This window comes from Condylura cristata, unplaced genomic scaffold (genome assembly GCF_000260355.1).
Source record: "Condylura cristata isolate star-nosed mole 26May11 unplaced genomic scaffold, ConCri1.0 scaffold00015, whole genome shotgun sequence".
In the NCBI taxonomy this organism is placed as follows: Eukaryota; Metazoa; Chordata; class Mammalia; order Eulipotyphla; family Talpidae; genus Condylura; species Condylura cristata.
In genome coordinates this window covers 34,261,106-34,275,232 of record NW_004567116.1, presented here as the reverse complement: position 1 = coordinate 34,275,232, position 14,127 = coordinate 34,261,106, and the positions used below count along the sequence as shown (strand labels likewise).

General features: G+C 58.9%; 1 protein-coding gene and 1 long non-coding RNA gene across 5 annotated transcripts in view; one reads left to right on the top strand and one right to left on the bottom strand.

Annotated features, from left to right (window-relative positions):
• TUB (tubby bipartite transcription factor) overlaps window positions 1-14,127 on the top strand; it is a 71,611-nt gene that overhangs the window by 56,161 nt on the left and 1,323 nt on the right. For 3 of the 4 annotated variants that reach the window (XM_004683080.2, XM_004683081.2, XM_012725458.1), the window contains exons 2-10: window positions 4,502-4,553; window positions 4,983-5,139; window positions 8,130-8,273; window positions 9,502-9,669; window positions 10,589-10,710; window positions 11,001-11,198; window positions 11,430-11,542; window positions 12,326-12,443; window positions 13,859-13,957. In XM_004683080.2, coding sequence (XP_004683137.1) covers window positions 4,502-4,553; window positions 4,983-5,139; window positions 8,130-8,273; window positions 9,502-9,669; window positions 10,589-10,710; window positions 11,001-11,198; window positions 11,430-11,542; window positions 12,326-12,443; window positions 13,859-13,957 — 1,171 coding nt within the window. The remainder of the gene's footprint in view (window positions 1-4,501; window positions 4,554-4,982; window positions 5,140-8,129; window positions 8,274-9,501; window positions 9,670-10,588; window positions 10,711-11,000; window positions 11,199-11,429; window positions 11,543-12,325; window positions 12,444-13,858; window positions 13,958-14,127) is intronic. The other variant, XM_012725459.1, reaches the window with a different exon arrangement.
• On the bottom strand, window positions 10,725-13,825 carry LOC105853681. The gene is made up of 3 exons (XR_001145476.1): window positions 13,524-13,825; window positions 11,166-11,438; window positions 10,725-10,810 (listed from the first exon to the last, which is right to left on the bottom strand). It is a non-coding gene; the product is annotated as an uncharacterized LOC105853681 (long non-coding RNA).

The window sequence follows — 14,127 nt, the reverse complement described above, 5'->3', positions numbered from 1 at the left end:
GCTGTGATTCCACTGGTGTGTTTCCTCCAGCTGTGTTTCCTCCGACTGTGATTCCATCCATGTGGACACTGGCTGTTGCCCGGTGTGTTCTCATTGGCCTGGAGACAATGTTCCACGACTGTGACTTGCTCCTAGTGACCGGTGTGCTAGGCTCCTCCCCGGACTCTTTCCCCTTCCCCTGTCTGGACATAAAGGCGACATTTCCATACTCCCAGCCTCAGAGGAGCTGCCTAGTTCCTCTTCTCGCTGCCAGAGCCTACCAGGTGTGGCTCGAGGTCTCCACTGCCCTGGCCGAGCATTACAGTCACCCGTGTCAGTTGCTAAAAAAAAACCCAGTGAGGTGGGGGATTGACTCTGGTCATCTTCTGCCGCAGTTCTGAGTTTCCACACCAGGGCCAAACACCCTAGAGGTTTTGATGCGCCGGTGAGTTCGGGTGCTGTGGCCGCAGTGGCGGTGCCCTCTGGGGAGCCCCTGCAAGAGCATCACCATCCTCTCCCTCTGGCACTGTCCCTGTTCTACCCTCGAAGTATCCCTGCTGCGCTCCAAGCCGTTACCAGGCAATGGAAGCCACAGAACTGACATTTCAGGGTCTGACATTGGCAGGGGGTGGAAGTGGGATGCGGCCAGGTACCCTAGTGGTCTTTTCTCCTCTGACAGCCCACGTCCCTGATGCCCTATTCTAGCAGGGACAGACAGCACTGCAACTGAGGGAAACAGCTGAGGGGCAAAGTCCGCGTGGGGAACGGGCTGCCCCTCTGTTGACCTGGCCTGCAGGCCTCTGGTCAGTTCTGGTGGATCAGCTGGGGCGTGCAGGGTGGCGTACACACAGAGAGGAGGAGCCCTGCCTCATTTGTTGTCACGTATGGCTCACTCTTCAGCTCTGGCGGGTGTCTTGGGGGGAATACGGGCTCGGAGAAGCGCTGCCTCCTTGGAGGTGAAGGTGCCACTTGTGGGCCCTGGGCAGATAGAGGGTTTGGTGGGTCAACAGACTTTCTCTGGCTCTTGTGGCCCAGTAGCCTGTGCTGTCATGGGTCTCCCTGGTCTCGCCCCCAGAAGGCGGCGACCAGAATAAAGGAGCCGCCAGGGTCAGCGGGAGACGCATCCATCAGTGTCCTGTCTCCTTCCCCGAGTCCCCTGGCGGGGCTGCAGCTGGCAGCCCTGGACCTGGCGGCGATTCCGTAATTGGAGCCCGAGTCATTAAAAAGCCATTACTGTCTCCTTGTGGTTATCGCTTAGTGCCGCCCAGGACAGCGCCTGCTGGCCACGGAGCATCAGTGAGAGGACTCCGAGGAGAGGCGCTGAGTGAGTGAGGAGAGGCAGGGCCCTCTGCTGGGGGCCGCGGGAGGTGCTGAGGCTCTGCTCTCCCTAGTCAGCTTCCTTGTGGCTGTCCCCCAGCAGCTGCTGTCTGCAGGGGAGTCCTTGCTGGTCATCAGAACAGATGTTGTGAGCTCCAGGTAGTGTCAGGTGGGAACACCCACCCCGTGCAGGCTTGTCGGGGCAGTGCTCGGAGTCGACCTCCGTCCTATGCGTTTCTCCCAGAACTGCGGCTGCGCCCTGCTTGAGTGTGCAGGATCCCCTCGGGGGCCTCCTCACTGGGTATGTGTCAGCCTTCCTGTGTGGGCCTTGCCCAGCAGGCCCTTCCATCCTCACCAGGCACAGGCTGATGCCCCACTCCGGCTGCCACCCCCAGCCAGGCACACTCCCTCCTCGCATGGCTCCAGCAGGCCTGATGGTGACTGAGGGGGCGGGCGGCTCTCTGGGCTCTTCCAGGGCATCGGAGGTTTTTGGAATCTCTTTTCAGAAGCCCTTGGATTCATCCATCCTTCTCTGAAGGCCAGGGGTTAATTCCATTCTACTCAAGATCTCACTGGAAATCAGTGTTACTAAGGCGGTGGCTTTTTGTCATTGTCCCCCAGCAGGGATGCGGGGGGACAGAGGAAGAGGAAGTCATGTTTTCCTGAAAGCAGCTCCTCTGCTGGAAGGCTCTGGAAAGTCCGTGGCATTGGGGCTGGGGGGTGGGGGGGACATAGGAAATGCCCCCACTGCCCAGATAAGAACATTGGGAGGCCCGGCAGTGAAAGCACTGGAGAGACTACCTGTTGACCACTGAGCAGCCAGTGTGACCCCGCAGTCCAGAGGCAGCTCTGCCAGTGGGGCCCCACCTCTTGGGTCGGCGTCCTGTTTCCTAAGTGACCCTGATTATTGGTGTCAGCCCCACAGAAGCTCTCTTCTTTGTCCTGCCCAGGCCCTGCCCAGGGAAAGTGTGAGTGCTCTGTATCGTCCCAGGAAGCCATGAAATGGCCTCCCCTGCTGGCCAAGTGGGGGTGGGGTCACGTGGGGGCTGTGGCCAGGCCGCTAGCATGACGGAGAGGGCAGCCGCCCCGTGCATGCCCGGCACAGAGCTTGGCGAGCGGAGCTGGCTGTGGGGCCCTGGGGCTCCCGCCAGCCGGGTGCTCACACAGCCCAGCCTGCAGCTGCCTCCCATCCTGGGACTGGTGGACAGACACACGCTGCCTTTGCAGCAGACCACACCCACAGAGGTTTGGAGACTCATCTGTGTGGGAGCAGATGTTTTGTCCTTGATCATTCCATCAGGCCTGCATTTAAGGTCCAGAGACAGGCATGAGAGCTGTAGCACCAGCCCTGGCGGTGCCCCGGCACCAGCTCACCCCGGTGCCTCACCCTCCGTCCAGAAGTCCGTGGCCGCCCTCGGGCTGGTGGTGCCCACCTTCTGTGATCAGACACCTTCCAAACCAGCAAGCTGGAATACAGGAGCTGGCTCCCTGTCCTCCATCCTAGAGGTGCCCTTGGGGAGCCCCACATGCACAGCCCCTGGTCTAGAAGCATGGGCGTGGACACAGCAGCCCCTCTGTCAAGGAGTGTTCTCCTGTGCTCTGGCCGCCAGGTTGCTGGAGAAAGAGGCTGTGGTGTGCAAAGCCCAGGTCTCAGTAGGGGTTCTTCTGAGCGCAGAGCAGCCCAGGGTATTGGGAAAGGTCACCTCAGACGTCGAGTGGGCAGCACAGCTGATAGTTAAACGCAGACAGTGTGCTCATAGGTTGTGGCCAGGGAAGCGGCCTGGTGAGGCCTGCGGGGTAGGGACTCCTGTATCTGTGGCCTTTCTGCCATTCTCTGGCTGCCTTCCCGCAGCACAAAGATGAGCTAGGGTACCTTTCAGTTGGATTGTTCGGATGCAAAGGGCTGCTGCTCTTGGCTGGGTGAGGAGCTGAGGGGGTTGACAGAGTTTCACTGTACCCTCTGGGTGATGTGACCTCCTTTTCCCCTCTCATGCGTACCTTACTTACCTGCACACAGGCGCACCCTCCGGGCCTCTGGCACGGCTGTCTACAGCTGTGTCTGGGCATGCAGACAAGCCCAGGTCGGCGCGTGCATACAGAGATGCACAAACACTCTTGAGCCCCCAACATGTGAGGTACATGACATAAACTCCTAGCCTGCTGGCAACCTCAGACATGAGCCCAGGGCACTCAGGCCTGCCTGTGCAGATCCCCTCCCCGCCATGGGTCTGGGGTGTCGTTCAGGGGCAGACTCCAGCATAGATAGGTTAGGGCAGTCCAGGGCTGTTCCCAGAACTCCTGTCTTCAAGCTCCACCTCCCCCCTCCCATGCAGCTCATCTCTGTGCTGGGGGAAGGCTTTTATAGCAGGTGGGTACAGGTCTCATGCATATCCTAGACTAGGAAAAAAGCGAAGTACTTACAGTTACCAGCTCTCTACTTGTTACCCGCCTTCCTGGGAGGCCAGGCCAGTCTGTATGAGATGGGGCAGTGTGTCCCAAGACCTCAGGGACTCAAGGGCCTGATACCCTGTGTCTCCTGTACCCTGTCTGTGGCCAGAGAAGGGCCTGCTAGCTGGTTGCCTGTGGACAGTTCATGAACTGTCACCCCCTGCAGACATCTCCACCAACCCTAGCGCTGTCTGAGTGACTGGCTGGTCTCAGCCTCCTTCTCCCAAATCAGGGGACCCTCAGCCCCAGGGAGCATTGTCAGCACTGCTCATTGCTACCTGGGGACTCAGGGGCTATGCTGTGCACAGAGGGGAGAGGGTCTGCCCCAGCTCCCCTAAAATGGATAGGACGGGGTGGGGGGGGGGATCTGGTGAGCTCTCTGGGTGTGAGACCTTGGACCTGGTTGCACCTAACGCCTCTGGGCAGGGCCCCGGGATCAGTCCTGGCCTCTCCTGTGCCTCAGGGAAGGTCTTCTATATGCCCTGGAGCCCTTCTCACTGGGTAGTCCTTGGGGGCAGCAGAGACCACAGCAGGAGATAAGTTCGCAAAGTCATAGAAATGTGGCTCAAGCTTTTTTGTCTGGAGCTGACCTCCAGCTAGTAGGTCTCCTTCTCCCACTCCCATGTGGGCCCTCTGCGGCCCAGGAGCCATGAGACGGGAGGGCCTAAAGAACCCGGTTGGGCTGGGGCCGCAGGGACTCTGGGCTGTATCCTGGCACGTGGCGGGCAGGCCCTGAACAGCCTCTCTCCCTCTGCAGTGTCTTAGATGATGAGGGCAGCAACCTGAGGCAGCAGAAGCTTGACCGGCAGGTGAGTGAGGCTGGGCCTGGGCGGAGGGCAGTCAACACTTGTCAGCCTGGCCAGGAGTTCCCAGGGAAGGGGGAGTGGGTTGTCTGGGGTGTGATCTTATCTGAAGGTGAGAGGAGGACCTCATCAGCTCAGCACTTGCATACTTGGTTCACGGGGCTCTGCCTGCCTGGCAGTTGGGGTGGCTGCCAACAGGGGCCTGATGTCTGGGTAGCTTCCTGGGCTGTTTGCCTCCTTTAGCTGGACCCCAAATCGAGGGACACCAAAGACATGAGACCTTGGCCCCCAATAGGCTCTGGATCCCATGCCTTCTCTTGAACCCTGTGAGCAGGGCTTTCAGTCCCATTCTGGGGGCCTTGCCTTCCTGGTGGAGGTGAAGAGGTGCCCTCTCCGGCTACCCCCCCACCTCTGTGCCATTTTCCATCTCTGTAGCGGGCCCTGCTGGAGCAGAAGCAGAAGAAGAAGCGCCAGGAGCCCCTGATGGTGCAGGCCAATGCCGATGGGCGGCCCCGCGGCCGGCGGGCCCGGCAGTCGGAGGAGCAGGCCCCCCTGGTGGAGTCCTACCTCAGTGGCAGCACCAGCTACCAAGGTACGGCCTGCCCACTGCCCTGTGCCGCAGCTGCACCCCTGCATGTTTAGGGAGCCCTCAGCGATTTCATGCTGACCTTAGCTGGTGAGAGGCTCCTGGCAGGCCGAAGATGGCTTCCAGCCCAGGTGGACACTGGAGCAGGGCGAGCGGGAGAGGTTGGAACCTGCAGCTTGGCTGGAACTTCATAGGTGTGGGAGTTGAAAGTTCGTGGTTCTGAGCGGAGTGGTTTCCTGAAAGCAGGAGGCTGCTACCAGGGCAGAAGTCCACTCCCCGCTGGGGTTCTGCCTCCCGAGAGGAATCCTCTCAGCATCCTGCCCCATGCCAGCGAGAACCCTGTTCCCTCCCTCCGTGGTCTCCCCACCCCTCGGTTTACCTGGCACAGACCTGCAGGTCCCTTCAGAGAGCCGTGGCGACCTGCAGCCTCCAGTTCCTGCCCTTGCGCTCAGGTCCCCAGCGGACCCTCTTCGGGGCCAGTCTCTGCAGCTCAGCCTGGGCTGGGGCAAGGACTCCATTGCCTCCCTGTGCTCGAGACCCTCACCTGCTTAGGTTAAGTGGACCTCAGGCTTGATGGGGTTGATCTCTGTGTACCTGAAAGCGGGACTCAGACCCAGTCCACGCTGCCCCTGTGGGTGCCAGGAGTCCAGCAGCTGCCTCGTCACCCACTGACTATAGTGGCTTTCGCAGTGGAGAAGAACCTCAGCCACCTTGGTGCCCTCCTGTAGCTTCAAGATCTGGAGCCTCCAGCCAGGGTGAACTGCGCTCACTGCCTTAGGTCAGGCATCTTTACTATCTCAGGTTCTGCTCATGCAGCCCGTAACCCACCGCATCCCCTTGTCTGCCAGGACAGACAGTGGTGTCTTGTCTGCAGCATTAGACCCTGCTCCTGGCCTATCACAGCATGCCAGCAGCCCCCCTGAGGAAGCCCCTAATAATAAAGGGTGTCTCCAGTCATTTCCCCGGGTGGGGGGGGCATGACACTGGCCGCTTTGCCTGCATTGTCTCATTTAATCCTCACAGTCACTCGCGTCCCACTGGATCAGGAAGATGACTCTGAGGGTTCAAGAACTTGAACATGATAGACTGCTAGGGAGCAGTGGGGTGAGCCCAGGAACCCAGGCCCGACTGATTCCAGGCTCCCTGTGAGGACCGTCCTGCCCAGTAAATGCCCTGGGCAAGCAGTGTGTCCGTGTCCCACCTGATGCCCTTCAGAGCAGGGGACGGGGCCTCAACCCAGCGCTGCTCTCTTGGAGAGGCATCACTGGCTGCCCACATGGAACTGGCCCGACCCCACCCTTTCCAGCAGTCTCCTCGCATTCCCCTGTGCTGTGCCAAGGCTGGTGGTGGAGGTGCCCCTCAGGGAAGCCACCCGCTGTCTGGTGGCTCGGCCAAGCCTGTGCCACTTCTGGTCCCCTGCTCCCAGTGACTGCATCAGTCACTTTTACCTGCTGAATCTACTTCCTCCCTAACAAAGGTAGGAAAATTCTGTCTCGGGGCTTTGGAAGTCAAAGCAGCCATGGTGTGTCCAGGGCCCAATTAGCTGACGGTTCTTCCTTGTGAGACTGCAGAGCAAGCTGGTGTTGCTGTTTCTCTGGGATCCAGGCTTTGCCAGCCCCGAGTGGAGCCTGGGAGAAGCTGCCACGCTGTGGCAGGTGGCTGGGTGTGCTGTGTCCAGGAGCATCCCTGCCGCCTCAGGCATTAGCGGCCTCCTGCACTGCCCTCTGCTGGCTGCTGGTGTTAAGTACAAGGGACCATTCCCAGAGGCGGGGGAGTTTGACATGACTCACCTTCGTCCTGGTGAACAGTTTTCTACCTTTTGGCAGTGCAGTCATGTTATATATCCATCCAGTTTTTATCTTTTAAACTTCAGCATGGGTTCAGCAGACTTTTTTAATTGGGATATAACTGACACATATTAGCCTCAGGTAGAGTAGGAAATGACTCTATATTTGTATATATTTATGAAATGATCGCCACCAGCATACCTTGTTATGTGCCTTTCTTAAATGTTTATTGAGGGCCTGCTTTGTATCAGGTTCTGGATTCGAAGCTGGGGGTCCAGGGTGAGGCCCTGCCTCTGCTCTCTCCTGAAGTTTAACACCTGGGAGGCACCATAGAGTTGAGTGCATCAGCTCAGGTGTGCAGAAGCAGCCGGGCTCTGCGTGAACCACAGCCTGGCCCCAATGGAAGTCAGAGAAAGCTTCCCTGAGGGGGGATCACCTGAGCTGGACCTGCAGGATGAGACGAGTTAACGGGGCAGCGGGGCCGGGGTGCGGGTGGCGCAGTAGTGAGGGCAGCCCGGGCAGCAGGAGCAGCCACAGCAAGGCCCCCGTGGACACAGCAAGTCCAATATGAGCAGGTGCTGAAAGGCCTCGGGCACCCAGAGGTTGAGGCTGAGTGAGGCCAAGGTGGGGGGTGGGAGGTGGAGGAGCCAGACATGCAGGAGACCCTTGGTCTACATTATCAGGCAAGTGAGAAATCAGAGACTAAGCCGCTGAAGGACTCATCCAGCTGTGACCTTCCAGATTTCACTATTGGTGGGTGTAGTTCCTGTATCCCCTAGTTATGCTGCTGCCTCTGCAGGCTCCCTGGAGCACATCCCTGGCTGTGGTCTCTTGCAGAAGACACAGCCTTTTCTGTCTCCATCCCCCCATCTGCAGTGACCATCTGAGTGCTCCCTCCTTCCTTGCCAGGCTCCATCTGCTTATTGGTACAGGGCTTGGGTTCTTCTGCATCTCCGTTGATCACAGCTTGACCAGCCGTTGACTTTGTCGTGCTGGGCTGTGCTTGGTTGTCCGGGTACAGATGAGCCTGCCCTGACCCTGTGGACCCAAGTGGTGGCTCAGAGGCCCTGGTGGGGCTTGGTGGTGGTAGAGGGACCTAGGAGTGAAGTGACAGAAGTGTGTTTTAAGTTGGACTCTGGTCTCACCTCTTGTGCCCTCTCCTCCTCTCTCCTCCCTCCCTCCCCCTATCTTGGTCTGGTGCCTGAGCAGTTCAAGAGGCCGACTCACTCACCACCGTGCAGCTGGGAGCTGCTCACCCATCAGCACCAGCCTCAGCCAAGAGAACCAAGGCAGCAGCTGCAGCAGGGGGCCAGGGTGGGGCCTCCAGGAAGGAGAAGAAGGGGAGGCATAAAGGTTGGCTCATCTTCACTAACACCCCTTCCCCTGGAGGTCTGGATTCCACTGTTGGTTGGGGGTGGGGTGGGTGGAGACTTACTCTCTTCCAGATTTGGAGGTGGGGGACAGCACAGGGGACCCCAGTGAAGGCATGGAATGGCAATCAGCCCCCACCTAGCTGGCTCATAGGACCTCCAGGCTGGCTTCTGGGTACAGACACGCCCTGCCCTCCATGCGGCCAGGAAGAGAAGTCCAGCTCAGCTGTGACCCAGAAGCCTCTCTGCTGGGCCTGAGCTCCCTCTGCCTCCATCCTGACTATGGGGGCTCTCACTCAGCATGGGCAGGGACACCCACCTCACTCCTCCAGGCACCGTATGGTACAGCACTCACTCATCACAGATGCTTCCTCAGCTCCACTCGAGCCCCAGCCCTACCCTGTGGGTCTGAGGACCATTCTGTTCTTCCATTCCTCCCTCTCTCCAGAAAAGACTCCCAGAGATCAAGGACAGGTACATCCACCCCACCCGGGTCCCATCCCTACTGGCTGGGCATCTCATTTCCTGAACCCTCTGGCATGGACAGTAATTTCTAGGCCTCTGGGTCACAGTTGGGAGTGGTGTCAGGCTTCATAGGTGTGCTGAGCTGACTGAGCATCTGGGGCACAGCCCCACCAAGCAGGGTCCACCTGTGTGGACCCTGCCCTCTTTCACTGAAGCTCTGGTGCCTAAGTAGAAAGACCCAGGTGGGGTGAAGGTCCTCCCTGGGGAGGTGATGTGCTCACCATGGTCTTTCTCAAGGGATCCCAGATGTTTTAAACAGTGTGTGTGTCACTGTGTGCGTGTGTGTGTGTTTGAGAGAGAGAGGAGTGTGGGGGGGAGGGGCCCGGCACTAGCAGGTGGAGCTGCCATGTCCGTGCGCGAGTGGTGGCCTCCGCGGTGGTCTGCATCAGCCCTCTCTGCCAGCCTGTTTTTTCCCAATGCAGTTGGTTTTGTAGATGGCTGCCGACTGCCCCAGGAGGTGAGGCCTTTCAGAAGAAATGAAGCCCGTGTTCCTTCATAACATACAGATCATTAAGAGGCTGACAGTAGTCATTAGTTTCTTTAAAGTCAGTTTTGCAAACCAAGCATGTCAGAGCGCTTCCCCACCCCATCCTTCACCTCCTTGCTGGACATCTGAGGATCCAGCCCCTCCAGCCCCCCACCCCCTCCCACCCCTGCTGGGGCTCAGGAATGTCCCCGGCCTGCAGGCACTGGCGGGCCAGAGGCACTGGCAGAAGACAAGTCCGAGGCCCGAGGCCCGGTGCAGATCTTGACTGTGGGCCAGTCGGACCGTGCCCAGGACGCAGGGGAGACGGCGGCTGGTGGGGGCACACAGCCCAGCGGGCAGGAACTCCGAGCCGCGATGCAGAGGAAGGGTGAGCCCCGGGGGGGTCCAGCGCCACCCCGCAAAGCTCAGCCCCATGTTCTCACTGTATCCTCCTTCGGGATCAAGGCCCTCCTCTATCTGTACCAGCCCCTCCCAGGCCCTGGTGGGGGTCCACTGGAGACCAATCAGAACTCGGGCAGGGCTCATGGTGGGGGTTCCTCCAGGTGAAACAGAAAGAAATACGCCCTAGAGTCACACACTCTCAGTTCTGCCCACCTCCGGCCTCATCCACTCCAGGAAAGCCCAGCTTTGGGGCTAGATCATCCCTTTCTTTGTTTCTCTGAAAAGTCTCCCTTTGCAGAAAGTTTCCTTATGCCTGATGAACTGGGGGAGAGCAGGGCCAGGATGCTAAGAGGCAGCTTCTAGGAAGCCTGCTGCCCTGATGACTTCCCCTTAAGCCCTGCCCCAGGCAGCCCCGAGTGGGCACCAGAGGTGACCCAGCGTGCCGCACACACTCAGAGAAGTCAGACCTGGGGTGGCTTTCTGGAGATGGGGTTGTCCAGGCAGCACAGGGCGGGGGTGGCATTCTGGGTAGAGCTGGTAGCCACATGTCAGACTGAGTAAGGAGCAGGGCCTCTCCCAAGCAGATTCCATGGTCTGTGCCAGCCAAGCCTCTCATGGACCTGAGTCAGAAATGGAGGTTCCCAGCACCAGAGCAGGCCAGCGCAGGCCTGGCCCTGCACAGAGGAGACGGGACCTGCCGGCTAGGGGGGAGGGGCGGGGGATCCCAAAGACAGTGACCGGCCCCGGTCATGTGTCCACCTGAGCAGTGCCCTTGTGGCTGTATGGGTGTGTGCGTGCATGCGAGTGTGTAAGTGTGGGCGTGTCCACGGCTGTGCGTGTCTGCGCGAATGGCCCAGTGTGTAGAGGTAACCACTTACCCTTTCCTGCTCCTCTTCCTGGCCCAGGCATGTCCAGCAGCATGAGCTTTGACGAGGAAGAGGAGGATGAGGAAGAGAACAGCTCCAGCTCCTCCCAGCTGAACAGCAACACGCGCCCCAGCTCCGCCACTAGCAGGAAGTCCAACAGGGTGAGCGGGGTGGTCTGGGCCCAGCAAGAGGGTGGACGGCAGTGTTCACAGGTTCCTCAGGTTGGAGGGAAATGATGGCTTGCCTCGCCTTCTCGTCAGCCTGGCCAGGAGAGTGGGTTGCTGGAGTAGCTGGAGTTGGAAGTGACGACCTCTGGGGTGCTGTGACCCCACTGCACCACAGGGACTGCTGAGGCCAGGCCAGGGGCCGAGGGCCACATCCTAGGGGCCCTGCGCTGCCATTTCAGCTGCCTGGGCCTCTGGGCCTTAGGGTGCCCCCTTCTTCCCTGTAGGAGGCTGCCTCAGCCCCCAGCCCGACAGCCCCAGAGCCGTCGGCGGATGTCGAGGTCCAGGACCTTGAGGAGTTTGCACTGAGGCCAGCCCCCCAGGGGATCACCATCAAGTGCCGTATCACGCGGGACAAGAAGGGGATGGATCGGGGGATGTACCCCACCTACTTTCTGCACCTGGACCGTGAGGATGGCAAGAAGGTGAGGTTGGCCTGCACAGGCGCTGTCACGTAGGCAGGTTTGCAGTCCGAGGGGCCCGAACGTGGCTGGAAGTGTCAGGTCCTCCACTGACCCAAAGGAGCAAGCACCGCCTTGCAGGCCCGGTGGGTGCCTGTGTGTGACCAACACGTGTGGTGTGCACAGGAATTGGGGTTAAGGCGGGAGTGAGCAGCTCCTGTGGGTCTGGAAAGTGACCTAGCTCCACTCCCCAAGGTGTTCCTCCTGGCGGGAAGGAAGAGAAAGAAGAGTAAAACATCCAATTACCTCATCTCCGTGGACCCAACAGACTTGTCTAGAGGAGGCGACAGCTACATCGGCAAACTGCGGTACCTGCCCTTCTCACGGGATGGGGGAGGGTCGAGGCAGTCTCTGCCAGGGCAGCTCCTGTCCCCAGGGGGGGGAGGGGCTGTGTCCATCAGATCCAACAGTGGCCAGGTCTATGCCAGCCCATGGCCAGACCTGGTGATAGGCCTCATACCCCTGGCCCTGGAGGTACCGGTCCCCTAAGTGGGGTTGACCACACCGAAGATGTCACTGATGGTGTAGGCCGCAATGCAGAGCTGTGTTGGCCCCTTGCTCAGTGCCACAAGGCAGGGCGTCCCCTGATGAGAGGAGAGCCCCATTAGCCTTGGGCTGGGGAAAGCTTCAGGAGGAGGGTGGGCTTGCTGAGGGACAGAAGCTGGCCAGATTTGGGGAGCAGAGGTAAAAGCTCAGAAGAAAAAGAGTAAAAGCTGGAGATAGGACTAAGACCACAGGCTGAGTGGGAGGGAAGAGACTGTCCCATCTACCTCCACAGGGTGCCAAGTCTCCAGTACAGTCTTGCCAGATGCCATTCTGCTTGGTCACCTCCAAAGGGAAGCACCCCATTTCTGTGGAACCCAAATGTATCTCCCTGAAGTTTTCCCACTAAACTGAGTGGCGCTTTGATTCAATGCAGAACAAGTCCAGCTGGGCCTTCTACCTATGAATACTTGCAAAAGCTGGGGGCTCGGAGCAGTATGCTCCCAGGCCAGCCCATGTGCTCTGCAGCTCCTTGGGGGAGAGACTGAGCTAGTCTGGCTCTGGGGCAGAGCGTACACGATCCCGTCCTGATCGTGCCTGTCCTTCAGGTCCAACCTCATGGGCACCAAGTTCACGGTTTATGACAATGGCGTCAACCCTCAGAAGGCATCTTCCTCTACTTTGGAAAGCGGGACCTTGCGTCAGGAATTGGCAGCTGTCTGCTATGTGAGTCTTGGGTTCTGGGGTCTCTCGTCTCTGAGTTAGACGTGGCACCCAGGACTTGCTTCCTGACCTGGAGACTGCTTCATCTACCCTGGGGGAGACAAGGCAGCTCAGAGGTGGGCCGCCCAGAGGTGGGCAGCCCTTGCCTGGGCAGGGACCCTGACCCTTTCCTTCTCTCCTTACAACACAGACCCCCATCTGCCTGGGCAGCTCCTGCTGTGTACATCCCAGCCTGGGAGCTCCCGGGAGAGGAGGCAGCAGGACGCCCATTCCTGTTGGTACCTCTCCAGCCCTCCCTTGGCATCCACATGGTGCAAGGCCCCAGGCCTTTGCATAATCTGTCATCTCACTGGATGTTCGACAGGAGTGCGATCCCATTATTTTTGTTACAGAGATGAGGAAACTGAGGTTGGATCCCTTACCAGTGTCACACAGCTCATAAATGACTACTTGGGCTTGAGTATTTCTTGGAGGCTGACTGGGAATCCATTGCTATTTGTATGGACCAATGATGCCACCTGCTGGTCAGTCTTGAGAAGGCAACTGGAATCTCCAACCGGGAGCCCTGACTGCATCCCAAGTACTGGGAGGCCCTGACGCTGGAGTAGTGATCAAAGCAGTCCTCAGTTTACTCTCTTAGGGGGTGATTAGGAGAGACAAGCTAGAAAACATAAATAAATGCTAGGAAGGAAAAAACGAAGCAGGGAGGAGGGGATCTGACATGGCCAGAGCTTTAAGGAAGGATGGTGGGGCATCTCGCTCAGCTGTCACTTGGGCAAAGTTCAGAAAGAAATGAGAGCCAGTGTGCAGGTGTCAGGGAGAACACAGCAAGCACAGACGTCCTGGGTGCTTGGTATGTAGGGGAGAATCCTGGGCAGGATGAATGCAGGGTTAGGCAGAGGGAGGTGATTGGGCCATGATGTCAGGCCTCACAGGTCAAGGTCAAAGTCAGCTTTTACCCTGAGTGAACGGGGAGGAAAACAGTCTGACTCAGAGCCCTCACGCTGCTGTGTGTGGGGCAGATAATTGAGAGTAGAGTCTGGACAGGCTGCAGGAGAAAACAGTTCAGCGGAAGGCACTCACCGTGACCCGTGGCTAGACCTTGGTTGTAATCTGGAGGTAGAGCTGACAGCACTTGCTGATGGATTAGAAGTGGGGTGTTAGGAGAGGAAGGAGCCAGGAGTGACTCCAAGTAGTTTGCCTGAGCAAACAAGAGGTGTGGGTGACTCTCTGCAGAGCTGGGCTTGACAGCTGGAGACTCAGAACCTCAGTTATGGACAGGGTGAGTTAGAGACAGACTGGACCTCCAAGTTGAGATGGTGAAAACCAGTTTGTCCTCTTCAGCACCCGCCTCGCCCCAGGCTGCAGCAGGCAGGCAGTCCTCACATGGCCAACGCTGAGCTCTGTCTCTTTCTCAGGAGACCAATGTCTTAGGCTTCAAGGGGCCGCGGAAGATGAGTGTGATTGTCCCGGGCATGAACATGGTCCATGAGAGAGTCTCTATCCGCCCCCGCAACGTGAGTCTCTGCCCTGCCCCACCCCTTCCCATCCCCCGGGCTCTCCATGAGCAGCTAAGGACAGAATTGCAGCTGCTGTGTGTAAGTGCAGGAGACACACTGAGGGCCCAGGGAAATCCAAGGTCCTCACCCCTGGGACAGAGCTGTCTCCTGGGAGGTTGTGGTGCCAC